The sequence below is a fragment of the Passer montanus genome, unplaced genomic scaffold (genome assembly GCF_014805655.1).
Source record: "Passer montanus isolate IOZ18808 unplaced genomic scaffold, ASM1480565v1 scaffold25, whole genome shotgun sequence".
Taxonomy (NCBI): Eukaryota; Metazoa; Chordata; class Aves; order Passeriformes; family Passeridae; genus Passer; species Passer montanus.
Window position 1 is genome coordinate 9352610 of NW_024367149.1, and position 19016 is coordinate 9371625.

At 42.4% G+C, this 19016-nt stretch overlaps 1 protein-coding gene across 1 annotated transcript; it reads right to left on the bottom strand.

Moving 5' to 3' along the window:
- Positions 1-16640: 16640 nt before the first annotated feature.
- Positions 16641-18618, bottom strand: JUN (Jun proto-oncogene, AP-1 transcription factor subunit). Its single transcript, XM_039711300.1, has one exon. It carries the CDS (start codon positions 18251-18253, stop codon positions 17309-17311), a length of 945 nt encoding a protein of 314 aa, XP_039567234.1. The 5' UTR covers positions 18254-18618; the 3' UTR covers positions 16641-17308.
- Between the last annotated feature and the right edge of the window lie 398 nt (positions 18619-19016).

The window sequence follows — 19016 nt, forward strand, 5'->3', positions numbered from 1 at the left end:
CAGAGTCTGTCTGGAAGTTAATTCTTTTACATGAGGTGGATCAAGGCATCTGATTCAGTGTGCAATATTTAAAGTATAATTAGAGCTTCGAATCTGTGTAGTCTTCCATATGGATGTAGGACTTTGGCTGTAATTAATTTAACTTATTGGTGTTTAAATTCCCTGTGGAAGGGAAGGAAATAAAATAGTAATTATCCACACATTTTGAAACCAATTGAGAGAGAAATTGAGATTACAGAGTTTGGGAAAATCTGGAGGTAAAATGAGCTGAAAAGCCAAAAGCTTGACCTTATTTAAGCAAATGGGAAATTTTGCCATCAGTTTCTTATTTCAGTGCCCTTTCTGCTGGGTCCTGCTCCCTTTGCATGTATTTTCTTTAATAGTATGTACAAGGTGACTGATAAGATTTTTAATTTTTTGCTGTTGACTTTAACTTTATAAGTAAGATCGCAAAATTTATTCTATTAAAAAAAAAGTTTTATTGAAGAAATAGCTGGGAAAGGCAAGACTTTTAATATATATTTTGAAAGCCAGCCAGTTACCAAGTCTGCAAATTTGACAGCCAATTTAAGAGCCCAGTAATTCCTCTGAAATGCAAAGAAGGGCACTACACCAAGAATAGCAAAACTTTTGTCATTTAGTTAATGATTGTTATTTCATAACGTGATTTCATGTGGACTGAATGGTGCTCCCAAATCTGCCACTGGCTCAGCCTGTAAGCTGCAAATTATTCAGTCTTCAGATTTGACTGACCCAAGTCCTGAGGATCTCTCCGTGCCTTGAGTGAATCAGTCCTCACTCAGTTTGGGGAAATGGGAGCTTCATGTTGTCATTATTATTCTTCCTGTGCAAAACAGAGATAACAATTCTTGATCACCTTCACAGGAAAGTTGTGAGCTCTGGCAGTGGAAAATGTTATGTGGATGCTGAGCAGAGTTATTCTAGATGGCACAGGAACTTTTTGAACTTCTGAAAGGAATAAAAAAAGATGATATTCTTTAAGATTCCATTAGTATGGCACTAATTTCCCAGTGTTGTGAACACAGGAATTTCCTTGGTCAGCAGGTCCTAGTAGAGATGGAAGGGTGCAGTTCTCCTCCCTGGCCTTGAGGAGGAACATTTGAACAATATTTGCAGGCAGCACCTCTTTCAGAGTCACTTCACTTTATTTTGGAAAGTAACGAGCAGCAAATGATGTGTTATGAGGTGCAAATCACAGTCCTCAAAATATAATTATGCATTTTTTTAAAAAGTTTCTCATTGTAAATATGTGACTTATGAGGAAATTCTGTCTTAAAACAAGAATCATATTTGGCAAGAAAGTTTTGGAAGCTTGTTGTATAGATTTAAGAAATTATGCTTTAAAAGCCCTTATTTTTTAATTATTATTTTAGCCACTTTTAGAATTAAGCCTTTGTTCCAACAGTGACTTCACAAAGAGATTCTAAATCGGCTATTTGAAGCATGCTTTTTTGTTTGTATCTTTTTCACTTACTAACTCACTTTATTTGACATGTAAATGTTTTAGAGAAGGGAAAAATAATAAGGCTCAACACCTCTTCTCTTTTAATTAAGTGCATGAGACCACAGATATGTCAAATCGGCAGTAAACTCCACATTAAAAATAAAATATTTACTATTACCAGAGGTCTAAGAAAACAAGTAAATTGGAGAGAAGGAAGGGGCAAATCTTCGGGCTGCTTTGTTGTCTTTTATATTTATTTTTTGTCACAGGGGCATGAGGTACTTCACAGATCACTTTTATTTCTGCTGGCTTCTTTAGCTCCATGTATCCAAGGACTGGATTATTAGATTATTTTAAAAGGCTATTTATTCAGTTATTTTAAAAAGAAAATGGTGAGCTTTGCTAAATTTGTAGGTTTGAAGGGCAGGTGATGCCCTTGATAGGAAGTATATAAATTCTGGCCTCTGCTGAATAGGTCTGTGCAGGGAACTGTTTAAATCTGGCTCTAGCTGGGACACTTGAGTCAGTTATTTCTGACATGCAATCTCAGTTTTGCTCCTAACTTGTGTCCTTGGGCAAATCCCTTAATCCCTGTTCCCTGTTTACACAAGCATTGGAAAAGGAAAATTTTTTTTCTACCTCACAGACACGTCCTAAGTGTTTATTACTGTTGGTGCAGTGCTTTGAAGTTATAGAGTGCTTTGAAGTTTTTGTCCTTTGAAGTATTGTTTTCTGACTTCTCAGCGATGAACATTTATTTCTTAAATTAACGCGTGCCCGTGTTCTCGAGCTGATTTGATGTTGCCATGTCATCATCAAATATACATTTAATTTTCTCTACTTTAATTTCTCAAAGATGAAAGCGACCCAAAGTACACCTTGAGCGTGGTGGAAGGAGCCCGTGCGGGGAGGTGGCTGCGGGACTGAGGCACCTGCAGAGGTCACCATTCCTCCACCGAGGCTCTTGCCGAGCTGGCTGTGGAATAACCAGCCTGTAAGAGATCATAGAGCCAGCATCACTATCTAAACATCGTGAGGGGTGCAGAAATATCTCTGGGTAATCAAGGCATTTTCCTTAATAAACACGGCTCATGAAGAGAGCTCTGCTTTGGATAACCAGCAATCTGAGTGTGGCCGAGCTGGTTGAGGTGGAACTATATTTAGGCAGAGCTGGATTGAGAAACAGCAGAGCTGGAAGAGTTTGTGGTGATGATTACAGTGAGCTTCACTTGTTAGAACACCGGGAGAGCTGAGCAGACAGGATGTCTGCAAGAGGCAAAGTGCAGAGCTTGGTTTTGCCTAAAGATGAACTGCAGTAAATGAGGGGAATCCAAAGGGGAGCTTTGGTGCCGAGTGGTGAGTTTGTGTCAGTCATATTTCTGTGGAGCAGGCTCAGGGCCTTCCTGGCTGGTGTTCAGATGGGAGCTGTTCCCTGGGGAAGTGCCATCCCCAGTGGCACACACAGAACAGGGATCAGGGGCCTGAGCAGGGCCCACTTGAAGGACTCCTTCACCCACTGAGGGCAGGGACTGCTCATTTGGGCAGTCTGACAGTGTTCTGTGCCTGATTAAGCTCCCATCCCATCCCATCCCATCCCATCCCATCCCATCCCATCCCACCCCACACACCTCTTGGTAGCACAGAGCCACCCCTGTGGAGCCTGGGGCAGGCACAGTGCTTGAAGGAGAGATGTGCAGCAGCCACAGCTTTCCACATTTGTCCACTGCTCATGGATGCTTTCAAAATACCAATAATGCAGCAGCTGCTGTAATACCCCAGGTACTTTATTCTATTTCCAAAACAAGCCACAGTCTTATCTCAGCACTGTAGGGCTGTTTCCTCAGGCATAAACAAATGAAGGTCACATTAAGCACTGCACCCATGCAATGCAAACTGTTCTTTCTCCCAAAGATTAATGAGTACTTCCATGAAGTTCCCAAGCCAGGGTAGCTGTGAGTGGACAGTGCACATCTGCAAAGTGCCACTGATGGCTGTAAATGCCAGCAGAGCAGGCTGGCTGCATCCAGCTCTAGGAAAGAGGCTTAACAAATACATAACTCAGCCTAAGTGAGGATTAGGACTGTTTTCCAGTTCATCATGCATTTAGAAGTGAATTTAAGAAGAGTGACCAAACTATTTAGGAAACATTTTTAGTGCCATTCAGGTTCTGAATAATGAAAGTATTTTTCCAAAGTTCTTCATGGCATTACTTGCCAGGTTGTTTTCTAAAAAGCTACATAGTGGAGGTTGAAGGAAAAGGAGGTTGAAGGAGTTTAGCTTCACAGAGGTAAAGAGCAAAGAAACGTTCTTGTTTCAGAACATAATAAATAAAATAAAAGTTGGTTTGAAAGAAACAGAAAAAAATGTTCTGATTTGATGAATGATATATTTAACTACTGCAAATTTCATAATGCAAAGTTTAAAAAAAATACAATTTTTTTTGTCTAACTGATGATTATCCTATCATTAGGATAAAATGTAAATGATGTAAAAGTATTGAATTATTAAGTGCTGAAGCAGCTTTAAGTATCAGCAAAACTAAATGGAGAGAGGGACAGGGTTTTTCTCCAAAATGGGCAATTTTTTTGCATTGTAAACCAAACAAGTCCTTGTGATTTTGAGTCAGTAGCATGCATTTTGTTAATGAAAAGTTAGAGAAGAAAATACTTTATAGAAGTTCTGTAACTGGTGAAGACAGTGAGGATCTTCCTCACAGCCCCAGCATTGCTCCCAGAAGGGTGTGGTGCTGTCATCTCCCAGAGAAGCCTTTTGGCCAAATTTGCTTTGTAGAGGTAGAGTACTTAGTGAAAACTGCTCTGAAATTACACTAGTACCAAGCAGCATTTTCTTCTTAGTGACCATAAAAATCTATCACCAGTACATCTTCACTGTTCTAACTAAACCTCTCTATCTATGGCACTTTCCTAGTCTTTAGACAATTGAAATTACTCAAGGAGCTAGCTTATAAGCACATTTTTTTAAAAATTGGTGTTCTTTTCCTTCCTTCTTCTGGAAAAAAAATGGAAGCAGTTGCTTGTTTATTTATTTATTCCATTTGCCTTTATTATTATTTAGTTGTACTCCAACCTGATCAACTGGTTAAAATCATCTTGGATTTTTAGTCACATTTGGTTTATATTAATTATACATCAAAATGAAGTTTAACTTTCCTGCTGTAGCAGAAAATCACAGGCATGTAATTGTTTCTTTCTTGTTGGTGTTTTAGTCTGTTCTCAGTTCTATAATTTGGTGTCTTTTGCTCACAGTATTTCTCATTCAGAGGGATATAGAGTTGATTCTTTCATCTCCCCTTCCCAGTTCTGGCAGCTTCCCCTGCCCTCTGTTTGAATCCTCTGCCTTTCACTGACTATTTTGGTTCCCGCAGAAAGTGTCTTCTTGTATGTCAGGCTCTGGATTCCTGCACCTCACCTCAGCTCCAGTTCAGCAGAGGATATGGTTACACACCCAGCCCCAGAGAGGAGCCTCAGGGGAGTGCCAGTGGGACTCTCAGGAGCATCAGTAGGACATTAGCAGCCCCTGTCTCTTTCTGAGTTCTGAATAAAGCTCCAGCACTGAGGGCCTGATTCATTGGAGCACTGGCTCAGGACCTCAGCTGTCCTCTGCTCTGTTTGATTCCATGAGAAACACCCTTGTTGATTTGGAGAGCTCCCTAAATCACAAAGTCCTGACAACTCCTCCAGATTCATGGTGTTTGCTTTCCTTGGCATGTCCCAAAGCACCCTTCTGTGTTGGGCTGCACCTGTGATATTCCAGCAGCTCCCTTTGTTCCCAAGCCATTCTGTCTTCCTACTCAAATTTCCATTCAAAGAGTGATTCATGCAGCAGGGGAAAGCCATGACCTGGCTGCCCCCTCAGTTTCCATCGCTGTGCAGATCATGTGCAGTCCCATTTGAACCAGAGCTTTCATTTCAGAGTTCTCCATTCCCATGCCTGGAACTAAGTCTTTTATTCCTCTAGTCTGCATTGGGGGCAGAGAATTATTTGCTGCATATAGAGGCTTTTGGGAAAAAAACCCTAGTTTTGGTCACAGGAGTAATGCAAACACAGCATGGATTTTCTTTTCCCTAGGAATGGCTCTTCTCACAGCACACAGGGTTGGTACCTGTGCCACAGCTGCTCTGTGGACAAAGCTCAAGTTTGACTCATGTCAGCATCCTTTTTATTTAATAAATAATAGCTTCCATAACTTGAATGTTTGGTTCTGATGTCCAGCTGGAGAGAACTGCACACCTCCACCAGCAGGCTTTACAAGAGCTGCATCTCTTCAGGCATCCTTCCTAAAGCTTTTGATGTCTTCCACAGTCCCTGCGGTACTTTCCTTTTCATCCTTTGAGTATTGCTACCCTATGCCTTTTTGAGTCTCTTCCACACTGTCCCTCTAACCTCAACACACTCATTTGTAAATTCAGTTTCCTTTACTGAGCAGTTGAAACTCTGTTTGAGAGAGTTTTAAAAGTTTTTTTTTTGGTTTGTGCTTTTAAAAAAATATTTTATTTTTTTGGTTGTTGTTGTTTTTCCTCTCCTTTCCTAAATAGCAGTTCTGGGTTTACAAGACTCTGAGGTTTAAACTGAGATCTCTGAGATTTGTGGGACTCCTGTCAGGTGATGTGGTGGATACTGAACAGGCATCTAGACCCATTGTAATTTACCTGTAAATGTATTTATATATCATTTGCTTCCCAATGAAGCAAAATCCTTGGCTCAATAACAGAACAGTGATATGCCCACTAGGGATTTTAGAAGACCCAGATTAAGGAAAGAATAATGATTTTTAATAGCTGGAATCAACCTTCTTTTCCCCTTGTGTCACAAGACACAGGGAAATCTCAGTTTCAATTAAAAGTTAATATTGCATCATGAAAATGGGATAAATGTGACATTAAGAAGTGCATGGAAGGGATATTGTAATGACAGCTTGAGTGCTTTCAGTGACTTAATGTTTAATTCAATAAAATATCTCTATTTAAGCATTATCTGAAGCAGCCAGAGCTTGCAGCAGAATTCAGAGCAAACCTGCTGGAAAGAGTACATGGCCATGGCAGATTTGCTAGAAATATTGGCAAATTGAACTTAATTGTAACAGATTACATCTCAAGTTTGCATTTCCCAGTTTGCTTTGGTTTCTGTATTACTTTGTTTCTGAATCCTTCAAATCAAAAACATTTTTTGTGCTCCCTAGACTTGGTTTTGTTAGTTTATTTTACAACAGGATGCATCAATGTCATCTAGATGTGACTTTCAGTTTTGCTTGAATTGACACCAAAACCAAGGTGGTGGTTTGTTCCCCCCTCCCCTCTTTTACTCACTGGCATCATTTCCATCCAGCAAAGCTTTGAAAAAAAAGGAAGGAAAAGGCCTTCCTGTACAAGCTACCTGTGAATCCCATCCAAATAGAAAAGATTTGTGTAAAAGCTTGGCAGGCACTCCCAGCATATGCCACTCAGTGACTTCCTTATTTTGTGCTATCATTCCACGTACAGAAAATGAATCTGAAAATCAGAGTAATTTCCATTCATTTTTGAATACGAAATTGTAAATGGTAAATTTCCTATCTGTGTATAACACCCACATTTTAAATCAAAAGTCTTGAATGCTGACAGCATTAGTCATAGGAAATCCTGTATGAACATCCAGCACTCGAGTTGGACCTTCCCCTGGATCACACCATAGAAGGAGTTTGCAGGAAAACAAGTTCTGTTGCTCTCAAATCCTGTGTTGATTTTAACCCTTTACCTGTCATTGACTCTGGTATGACAGTGCTTTTTTTCTTCTAAAGGCCATTTGCCATTTTCTTGTGATGAAAATGGTATTGACAAACAATATATTTCAATGCCAAAGCTGTCTGTATTTTAATAATACACCAATGGCATTCTGTAGTACAGATGTGCACTTCAACACCCTCCCTTATGAACACAGTCTTCAGTGTATGCTGCAATTTGAATAAAAATGCCTATTTAGAATATTATATTGTTATGTTAATATCCATGTATTAAATATCAACATGAAACAAAGTGCACAGGTCAGTCAAAATGGAAAGCTAAAAAAGCCAACATAACTTTGTACATTGACCCATAACGTGGCCAATGCAATACCAGCAACAAACCCAGCTGTGTTGCACGAGATCATTTTCACATTACATGGCTGAAGCAACTGTGACAATTTTTTTGTCTTTATTTAAAAGGAGCCATCTCTCAATGGGCTCATAATGTCTTTAAAAATAAAAAAAAATCCTGCTTATCATTTTCATCTAGTGGGAAAATCCCACACACGCTGAGTTATTGTGGAACAGCTGGCTTAAATTAAAGATTTGGATTTAAGGAAGGAATCTTAAGACATAAAGTATCAAATAAAAGCTAAATTCCAGATTAGGATGAGGCTTGTAATGTCAGACATGGCAAGCATATATTAACCAAGTGGACTTGAAGAATCTTAGGTTTAGGTTTTTGGTAATGTGGTGAATCTTAATACTCCCACTTTAGAACTAGAACCAGCAATGTTTAAACATAGTTTAACCTAGTATGATAAATAAATCAAAATACATTTTAATATATCATTGTTCATATGGGACAGGCTTTGGACTATGAAATACTGATGGATGTGCACAAATGAAATAGAAAGCCATTAAAAATTCTCAGTAATTGAGAGCTCTGCTTTTATTCTGACTCTTCTCATGAATTTGAAGAGCCTTCCATGGATTTTTGGAGCATCATTGTTTAATGATCATTTTTAGTTGTAAGGAAAAAGTGGTAATTTTTACTACATGGAGAGTCTGTTTGCTTTGAACCTGTACTTAAAAAACCTTTCTTTTTGAACTCATAGGCTCATGGAGAAATTTAAATCAGAGAGTAGATCTCTGTGAAGTCAGTATCATTTTGAAGATCCAAGCAGAGGGAGGATTTAGACCAAGACCAAGTTGTTTGGTTTGGGGCTTTTCAGCTTTGTTTTTTAAGCCAAGACCTGGCCTGCCTGGGAAAAGGAGAATTAAGCTCAGTATTTCTACACTGCAGATCTCAATCAGCAGTTATGGCAAATTGTGTGTGCACCTATAAAGGAGCTCCTCATGTACTGTAGCTGGAATTAGAACTCAAATTCATTACTGATCGTGCTCTTGGCTGATGTGGTACCAGCTGAACCCCAGAAACACGGAGGAATCTGGGTTTATTATTGCGTGTTAATGGCGAGGTCTTGCTTGTTCCTGTTTCTGTACAGGTGTAAAGACAAGGAGTTTTATTTCTTCTTAGTTGCCGTAGATCACGACTGCCAGCAGAGTGAGACTCTCCTGGAGAGGCAGGAAGGGGTGAGATGGGTGGCAGTGCTTTCCTGGGCTGATGGGCAGTGTGTTAAAAAGGGGATAATGGGAGCTTTTCTTTATTACATTGGGCTGGGCAAATGTCAAAACACAGAGAGCTAAATTCCAGGAGGAAGCACCATTAGAAAGGCTACAGAAAATCAGGTGCCACCGAGCTGCTGGTGTTCCTCTTTTGCAACAGGTTTGAGAGTTGGGCTGTTTGTAACAGAAAAAAAAAATTGTAACTTCAGAAGATCTTTCCTTCCTTGAGCTCATTACTTTGTTGCTTTTGTCCCTATGTTGTCATTGTTACCTTTAGAGATTGATTGGAACCCTAACTGGCTTTCCTAGTGGCAAATAGGAGTTGCAGATCCTAAATGTGAGAGCTTTTCATTGTTGCCACATTCCAACCACAGCAACAACCATTAACATTTAGTTTAAATCCAAGGCTTTCTCAGGCTGCCAGCCTGGCATTTCCTGTGCAGTGAAAAACACAGGAGCAGTTTCTGCACGTGAGGATGATAATGCAGCAAACGGAGGGGGCCAAGGAAATAGCTTGAAATTAATTGTGGGTGTGGTAGTGTACTTTGTAAGTAAATTCAAAACAGGCATGGGAGCCAATATCAGGAACATGTGCAAGAAATTCCATTTATAAGACTTGGGATAATAACCTCACTGCCCTCTTAAATAATTTTAAACATATATGCATAAAGTTAGTCATCTAACAAAAACAGTTTCATAAGCAGGTACAGTAATGTCTCACAGTTCTCGTTCAAGTTAATGGCTGCATGAAAAATGTTCCCTGGGAAAGTCAAACCATGTTTTATAGGTTTGTCCATATGGGAAGCTGAGCTTATTTAACCAAAAGTGTGAACTTAAATTAAGTTAGCAAAACTGGTGCAAAATCTGTCTGGGCATTTTTGTACTGCAAGTTCCATTGAGAAGAATGAATCCAGGAGTTCTGGCTCAATCTGTGGCAATCTGGATATTGCTGTGAGCATTTCTTTCAGGAGATGCCACATCCTCACTGCCTGTACCTGCATTTGTGTTCTACCTCCCCTGTTGCTCCCTGTCATTTCAGGTGTTTGTAGAGTTCTGTGGTTAACAGAATAAAGGGAGCAGTGCAGGGTAAAATGTTCCCAAAAGCACTACCAGCATAAAAGAGGGACTGGAAAAGAAAAGGAGAAGGGAAAAGGTGGTTGCTTAGGCTGACACCGGGGTATTAAAAATGCTTAGACACATCAAAGCTGAGCTCCCTAAGTGCAGGAGGTGCCTCTGTCGGTGTTTGCCTGGCAGCAGCAGCCCCTGCAGCAGTAGTGGCTCCTGCAGTCACAAACTGGCACAGAAACCTGAACTGCTTCCTTGGTGCCTTCATCAAACACCAGCTAAAGCTACCTGAGGTCATTCAGCAAGGCCCTGGCTTGCACAAAAAGACAGATGTGCACACTTGGACCAGTTTGAAACCAACCATTTGAAAGAGGTGGAGCTGTGTAACTTTTTTGCAAAATGAAAATTTAGTCTAATAAAAAGCCCAGCTCCTGATACAAAGTGTTTTTCCCTTCCCTTCCCTTCCCTTCCCTTCCCTTCCCTTCCCTTCCCTTCCCTTCCCTTCCCTTCCCTTCATCACTGTCCTGATTTCCAAAACAGGGATATTCAGCATCTCCAGGGCTTGTGCTATTTTGTTGCTAACTGTCAGTATTTTGAGAAACAGCCAAATTGGTCAACTTTATTGTTACTTCTCCAAAATTACACAGAGCCTAAACTGTCACTAGTTGGAAGCGTGGTGAGGACCACTTCCCTAAATATACTGAGCTGAGGTGGTTTTTGGAGTGCAAAAGTGGGAAATAAAATCCAGAAGTCTTTAACCATGGTGGCATATTAAAAGCATAGATATATCAGCCTAGAGAAAAGCTGCCTGCTTTTCCATAGGTCACACTCCTGAAAACTGGAAATTGTGCTGTACCAGAAAGATACTGGTTAGAAATCTCTGCTTCAAGAGGGGCAACCTGGGCAAAGAACATTGAATTCTGCTTACAATTCATCATTTAAAGAAGGAAATTTGGTGTTAACTATTCAGGGGTTGTTTTGGTCAGTAATGTTTTTGGAGACTAACTGCAAACTCCTGTTTTGGAGTCAGCTGCACTTACTGTATATTTTTACATAGTTTTTATGGAATTCTGCATATTAAAGCACTTGCTTGACTAATTAAAAGATATGTACTTATAAATACTTTATCTTGTTCAGTCAGGAAGCAGGGAGAACAGACAATCTGTATGATTGAGAGCAGAGCCAAACAAGAAAATTGGGGATGGATTTTGCCTGAAGAATTCAGGTTCTTTTTTTCCCCTTCAGGTATTTGGGTCAGACACTTGGTGATTATTAACATGATAAAGATCATATCTTGACTGGGGCCCTGAAACACCACTGGAGGGTTCATTGTAAGTCTTGTTTTTAATTACTTCTTGCAAGGAGTTTTGCACAGTTAATATTTGGGGATAATATTTGGATAAGGAAAAAAAAGGTGTACATTATGTATGGGCTGCAGCAGAGTAAAGCTTTGCATATGGAAATTTGTTCATCACTAACACGTGGTGGATGTTTGCAAAATGTTCTATGTGGTGAATGTCTCCTGATTCTAATCAGGTAATTGTTGCTCCCTGGTTTCATCCTATCTGACTGGAGGCTCCTAAGTTTTAAAAAAACCCTCGTTGCTGAGGCACAGGCACTTCAAGCAGCAATTTAATTTATCCAGATCACTCTCTGAAGGGGCCAGTGCTTTTCTATAACAAGAACCTGTGGTGCCTCTCCCCCAGCTTTGTTAGGTGTCAGAAGTTAAACTGAATAAATCCTGAGCTGTATATCTAAAGTGTTATGGAGTTTTGTGTCTGATTTCTCAAGGTGAAAATAAAACAACCTCCAGAGCTTGCGAGGTATGTGCAGCAGCTAACAAGTTTTGCTGCTGTTGAATGTTTTAAAACTGTTTTTGGACACAAGTGAAAATGAACTTTTCATAGTTGCCGAGATGGTTTGATTTGCCACCACACAAAGCTGAATCTACTTTGAGAATCACATCCCTTGAAATAGGTAGGCCACAATTTTGGTAGTGCTTGGCCGTGCTTTTAAACTTACCAGTGATCCATTCAGTGTTCAGTTTTCTCTTTTCAGTACAGTGCTGTGTGAGAGAGAGGCTTTGTGAGTTTGAGTAGTAAGGGTATTGGATGGTCCCTGTGTCATGTGTGCTTTCATGACTCGTTATCTGAGGCAGAAAGGTGTGCTAACAGCAGCCACCCAAAAGCCATGCAGCAAAGCCATCACTGGGGAAGAAAATTCACAAAAACAGCTATGGACACTCAGTCTGAGCTCTTACTGTCCTCTGGTGTAACTGTGCTTATTCTGTGACTAAAATCATGCAGGATCTCCCTCCTCATTGCAGTGGTTATTTTAAGAATTCAGGAAAGCTGTTAAAATTATTCTGTTTTTAGTGCACTTGTATGATAACAGGTTTCATCTGAAGTCTTTTTGGCTACTACCCCACCTAAGCAGAGGCTCCTATTCCAGGCATCTGTGCAGCTGGTTCCAGGACTATTTGCTTTTGAGCTCCATCTGCTGGAATTCTATCCTGTTTCCCACATCTTTGCTGTTATTATGCTGCCAGGTCTCACAGGAATTAGTTTTAATTAAAAAGAGAATAAGGAATGAAATTCACAGTTCAGAAGAATTTTCAGCAAGTTGCTCGTCCTTTTGTTTAAGGGTTCAACTTAGAGATTTCTTGGAGAATATAAGACTCAAAACCAGAAAATAATTGTGAGACTGAGGAAAACAAATACTAAGTTTTCCTCTGCTTTTGTTCACAGTTTCTAGGTATTTTACAGAGATTTGGATTAATCAGGGCAGTTGTGACCTATCAAGTTCTGTATGAGATTTCAAAAGCAGATTACTTGCTCATTTTTCTGAATTAGGTTTTTGTTTGGTTTTCCCCTGATGTCTGTTGTTACTCTATAACTAAGAAAATTAGCAGTGTTTTCAATATTTAATTAACTTTTTAAAAAGCCATTCTTCCCCATTGTAACTGTGCTTCTAGTGTTTCGGATATTTAAGGACAGAAGGGACCATGATGAAAATCTAATTTGATTTTTGTAGTTGCATTGTTTCTTAACAAAAAAAGTACTGCAAAGAATGATGTGCAGAATTGGAAAAGAGGGCCCTGCTGTGCAAAACCCCTCTAAAAGTGTTTCAGTAGTCAGAGGCTTTCACGGTAAATTATATGATGACTTTTTACAAGTTTCCTTTGTAAGGAGCACATTCTCTGTTCAGAGGATGCATTATCCTGTTCATGTCAACAGTAATGCATCTGTGGAGAATTAGGATGGCCACCAGCCCTTGGGTGCATGCTCTGGTGTTGGCAGTGCATGTAATTCCAAGGAACAAGCACTTCTCTGGAAGAATTACCTTCCCAAAAAGCAAACCATCTGCATTTTGAAGTTGCCTTTTCTTTACTTGTAAGTTTAATACCACCTTCCTTCCCCTGTCCCTCAGCTGGTGCCAATTGTTCCTAAGGTATCTTCTATTTCATAAGGGGTTTGTCTATATGGTAATTTCAAATATTTCCTTGCTGTCCATCTGCCTCTTAGCAATATTTTGTGTTCACTCATGGTGTTTGCAACTTTTATTTTCTACACAGCCAACTTTGTCTGAACTGGTTTCAGTTCTTGATGTGGGTAACTCCATGTTGTTACACAGGAGTCTTGGGAATAAGGGGAGGGAAGAAGAGGTGGAGAACAGAGAAAGTGCTAGGCTTGATTTTAAAGATAAGTGGATTTTTTTCAGTTCTGCCTTGTGCTTCTCCTGGACATGGCACAGCCCACGCCATGGTGCTCTCCAGCAGTGCCTGAGCTTGTTCCAGCCTGAGCTGCTTTTCAGAAAGTAATTATTGTAATGGATTTCTTAGACTTCTGCATGGGACAGAACTGTCAGCCATTTTTCACATAGATTGGAGGGATATAGTCTGGATTTCCAGACAGCTCCCTATAAAATAGAGATAGCTGAGGAATCTCTAGTCCTTGGACTCCATTGTTAAATGGGTGTGTGCTGCCTTAGGCTGGTATTTAAAGTCCTCTGTTTTGAGGTTGGTATTTTTTTTAGACCTACAGATACACAGGGGTCTGCACAAACTTCCACTGTGTTCTGAGGCTGAAAGTGGCTGGTAGCTCTAACTGTCCCACTGGAGAATAAGTCAAATTGTTACTGTTCTTCCTATCATGAAAAGTACTTTGAATTTAAAATATTCAGTGAGTAATGATGGTCAAACCCCTCTTTGTAGCTCACTTCTGTTCATGGGATAGAAGTGTGAGGCTTCTATTGGTTTCAATAGAGACCCAAATTCTAATTAATATTCCTGTGTCCCAAACATGTTGTTCTGATTAGAGGCTCTTTGCCCAGGCATTTCTGTGTAGCCTGCCCTGATTGAAACCCTGCCTTTTTCTGACTTCACTTCCTGAATCCGTTGACAACACTCACAGCCAAACAAAATACATGTTCACAATGCTGTTATTTGCAAAATATTCCCTTGTGAATACAGCTGGGGCAACAAAAAGAGTTTCTCCCTGAATCTCAGAGAGGACTGACTATTCCTCGTAGCAGTAAGGCCCATAGTGCATTAAGCAATTTTAGTCTTGGCAGTTAAGTAAGTGTTAAAACTTTGCATTTCACCACATATAAGCGCACACAGGTCTTTCATTACACTTGTGTGTATTGATCACACAGTGATCTACTAAGAAATAAACTGAGAGTGCTGAATTTTAATCTAGGCTGAGGTGGACCAGATAGCAACAGGCTCCCGGCCCACCGCACTGTTTACAAAACAGATGGAGGAGCAAAGAATATAAACTTACTTTGCCCTCTTTTAGGCTAATCCTCACATGTGATGAGGGACCAATGAAAAGGCTCATCTTGAAGTGCTCCTCATCTCCTTGTGAGGCTCGCTGGCACTACACTGAGATTCTGTGAGTGGAACCACTGGAACATTGGCGTGACAGGAACAACCCAACCCGTGGTACCCACTGAGCCAGCAGTGCCATGGCTCAGGAACTCTCACCCATTCCACAGAATGTCACCCTGAGACAGAGCACACAACTGCACTTCTGAATGTCTGTGTGTGCACATGAGGCTAGGGTGGAGCAGACTGTCACTCAGCTGGCTTTAATTAACATAGTATTTTATGTAATGTATTTATTTTTTACGTAATTAGGTGATTAAGCAAAATGCTTGCTAGTAACGTCTCTTCCAGAACCCAGCACTGCTGAGAGTTAAACATGCACCTTTGCAGGTAATTAATCTCCTTGCCCTGCTTATTTTGCTAGTTGGCACTTGCTAAATCCCTGTAAAACCACACCCAGCAGTGCTGTGTATTATCCCTCTGCTGTCTATTCCTACATATGGTCAAAATCAACTTACCTTCCGGGTTGCTGACATCAGCAAAATGTACTCTTGGCAAACTTGGGAATCCTCCTAGTAACCCTTTGTTTGGCTGGTGTTGTTACAGTTGTATTCCTCTGACAGTAGCAAACACCCTCCAAACGGTGCCTACCTTGACATGTGCTTGGGATGTGGAAGGACACCACCAAATGAGCATCTTTAAAGCATTAAAACAACTCCTTGTGGGATAAAATGTGTGATAGGTGGGGAAAAAGTTAGAGGAAGACACTTCTCTGCTTCCTGTAAGGAACTGACCCACAATAGTGGCAAGTTTTAGAGTGTCATTTTGACAACAATAAAGGTGTGTATATATAAATATCTATATACAGAACTATCTAGTCATTTTCTGAAGTGACCTTAACCAACACTGTCACTTCAATCAAAATTAGGCATATTCAAATTTAAGGAAAAAAGGACTTTTTTTAAAAAAAACCTGCCTGTTGGAGAATAATGATTTTCTAATATTTTCTGTCAGATCTTGATATCATCTATTTTTCTTAGCTGTTTGGCTCCAAACAGCAAACAGGAAAACATCTGGTCTCCTTCAAATAGGTTTATTAAACAAAATTAATTGGGGGCAGTGTTTAAAATCCTGGTAATAAAACTGTTTCCCACCCCCCCTCAAGTAAAGTAGCATGTTTCCGAGCTGTACCCGTATATTGTCATCGTACTAAAAATCAGGATTGTTTTCTAAAAAATACCTGGGAAGTGCCTGAGAAGGTGCTGTTTTCAGCAAATTGCTAGAAACGAGCAACAGGAGTTGCTGTTTTTCAACAAGTTGCTATTTTCATTTCCCACTAGGTTCAGTTTTCCCAGCCTTTCTATTGCCAGGGTTAGAACCAAAAGGGAAAGGATTTAGAGACAAGGGAAGGGTTATAAACTTATTTTACTGTTGACAGCAGCATTGTCATAAATATTAACAGACAAGAATCACCTCCTACCTGAGAAAACACAGGGATAAAGGTGAATATTTTTATTTTTTAAGCCTACAGCATAATTTTATTAATACAACCACCTGCCTTATCTTCTTGAGGGCATTAATTTAATAAAAAACATGTCAGATCAAGTAGCCAGTTGCTCCAGTTATGGAACAATTTCGTTCCCTGCCTTTCCACCCCTCCACAACTCTGCCTGAAGTCAGATATCCAAACTGGGCCCCAAGAACAAGGTGGCAGGCTGCAGCTGGGAATGCAGCTTCAGGAGAACCCCAAAAGTTGGAGGAGTTTAGTGAGGACGATCTGGCTTCTCCCTCCCCTCCTCACACCTTCCCAGGACATGTCTGGAGTTACAGAGTAAGTTCAGCATAATCCCTACCCTTCAGAGTGCAGCCCAAAGGGCATTTTCCCAACTAAGGTACTAACCAAAAAAAAAAAAAAAAGTGTGAGGGGAAAATACATTTTAATTATTTTATTTTTCTTAAATATAATAGAACCTTCTAGAATTTTTTTCCAGAAACAGAAACATTAAAAAATTATACTTTATTACAAATGGTAAACTCAGAGTGCTAAAAAAAAGCCTCTTATTTACAAACAATACTGGGCAGTGCCCAAATAAACAACATAAAAATAACTTACAAAGTCATGAAGTAGTTTATTGACATTAATCAACTTTCATAAAATAAAATAAAAAAAGATATGTACATACACAATTTACTTGAAGGCAGGCAGAACAGTTTTTTTTTGTTTATCAGCCTCCCACAAACCTCCCTCCCACTTTTTTTTTTTCTTAAGGAATACTACATAAAGCAATCTACAGTTTTCTATTGCAGTTTAACCTTTAATACTGAATGATCATCGAATGTTAGGTCCATGCAGGTCTTGGTCAATGTTAAACGAAGATCTGACATCTCATCCGAGCAGGAGCAGCACTTCCCGGAGCCGCGCTGGCCGCCGCGCTCCCGGCTCCAGCCCAAGGCTTTGCCAGTCTTTCCACACATGCGCTTCGCGGAGCACAGGCAGGACTCAGCCCTCAGCTTTTGCCACTAGCTTTACGCCTCTGCCACTTTGGATTTTTCCTGTTTTAGTTGTACCACAACACACAGTTCTCGCTGAAGAGTCTCTTCAAAACGTCTGCAACTGCTGTGTGAGCATGAGCTGGCACCCGCTGTTGACGTGGTTCATGACCTTCTGCTTAAGCTGTGCAACCTGTTCTCTGAGCATGTTGGCAGTGGATGCCAGCTCTGAGTTCTGGGCTTTCAAAGTTTTCACTTTTTCTTCCAACCGGGCAATCCTTTCCAACTTCCTTTTCCGGCATTTGGACGCCGCGATTCTGTTCCTCATGCGCTTTCTCTCGGCTTTGATTCTCTCCTGTGACTCCATGTCAATGGGGGACAGGGGAGGAGTTTCCCCCGGCATTTCAGGTACAGTCTGCGGCTCCTCTTTCAGAGCCTGGAGCCGGGGATGCTGCACGGGCATCTGGGGGTTTATGTGATGCTGGGGCGCGTATCCCATGCTGTTGGCGTTGTAGCTGGGCGCGGAGCTGAGCGCGTTGGGGTTGAAGTTGCTGAGGTTGGCGTACACCGGGGGCTCGCTGTGCAAACTGGTGTTGAAGCTGGTGCTGCCGGCCATGGAGGACACAGGTGCCATCCCGCTGGTGACAGGCTGGGCGGCCGAGGTGACGCTGGGCAGCGTGTTCTGGTTGTGCAGCTCCGCCAAAGCTCTCACGAAGCCCTCGGCGAAGCCCTCCTGCTCGTCGGTGACATTCTTGGGGCACAGGAACTGCGTCGGGGTCGGCGTGGTGGTGATCAGCCCGTTGCTGGACTGGATGATGAGCCGCTCCAGCTCGGGCGAGGCCAGTTTGAGGAGCCCCACGTCGGGCGAGGTGAGGATGTCGGCGTTCTTGTTCCTCAGGTGCGGCTTCAGGTTGCTGGAGGGGTCGGACAGGTTCAGCGTCATGTTCTGCTTCAGCACCTTGGCGTTATTGTATCCGTACCCGCCGCTCTCCGGCGGCGCGAAGCCGGCGCTCAGCGCATCCTCGTAGAAAGTAGGCTCCATCTTTGCACTCATAGAACACAGTCCGGGGAGGGGAAGCTGCCCGGCCGCCGCTCAGCTCCCCGCGGGCACCCCGACCCTCCCGGGGAAGGGGAACGCGGAGCCGAGGAAGGAGAAACGCGGAGCCTTACTGGATCGCTGCTGCCGCCGCCGCGCTGAGAGCCCGCCCGGCCTGGCGGGGCGCCTCGCCGCCCTCCTCCTGGTGCCGGTGGTGCCGGGACGCCGCTCCGCCGCCACAAGTACTTTCCCTGCCCGGCTCCGCGCTATTCCCGCTCCACCGTCCCGGCGGCCGCACTCAGTCGCGCTCGTTCGCTCCCGCCCGCCCCGCGCTCTGCGCCCGCTCCCGCCGTGCAGCCCTTCACTTATCAGCGGCCGCGAGCCCGCTAAAAATAGCGCATGATGTCACCCCGCGCGCTCCCCATTGGCTGCCGCCGCCCTGTCCCCGGGGGGGGCGGGGCCAGGGCCCGGCGCGCGGACCCGGCCCGGGTCGCCATGGCCACCCCCCCCTTCAGAAGCTTCTTGAGCGCGCGGGGCCTTGTGGGATGACGTAATGCCGGGGGGGTGGGGGGGGGCCGCGCGCGCGCGGGGCAGTGTGGGCTGACGTCTTTGTTTTTGAAATATCTGGTTACCGCGTCCCGCGCGCGCGGGCTCGGCACGGCCCGGGCGCCGCACCAAGCGCGGGCAGGCCGCGCTCGCCGCCGCCGCTCCCGGTGCGCCTCCGTCCGTCCGTCCGTCTGTCTGTCTGTGCGCTTGTTTGTTTGTTTGTTTGTTTGCTTGG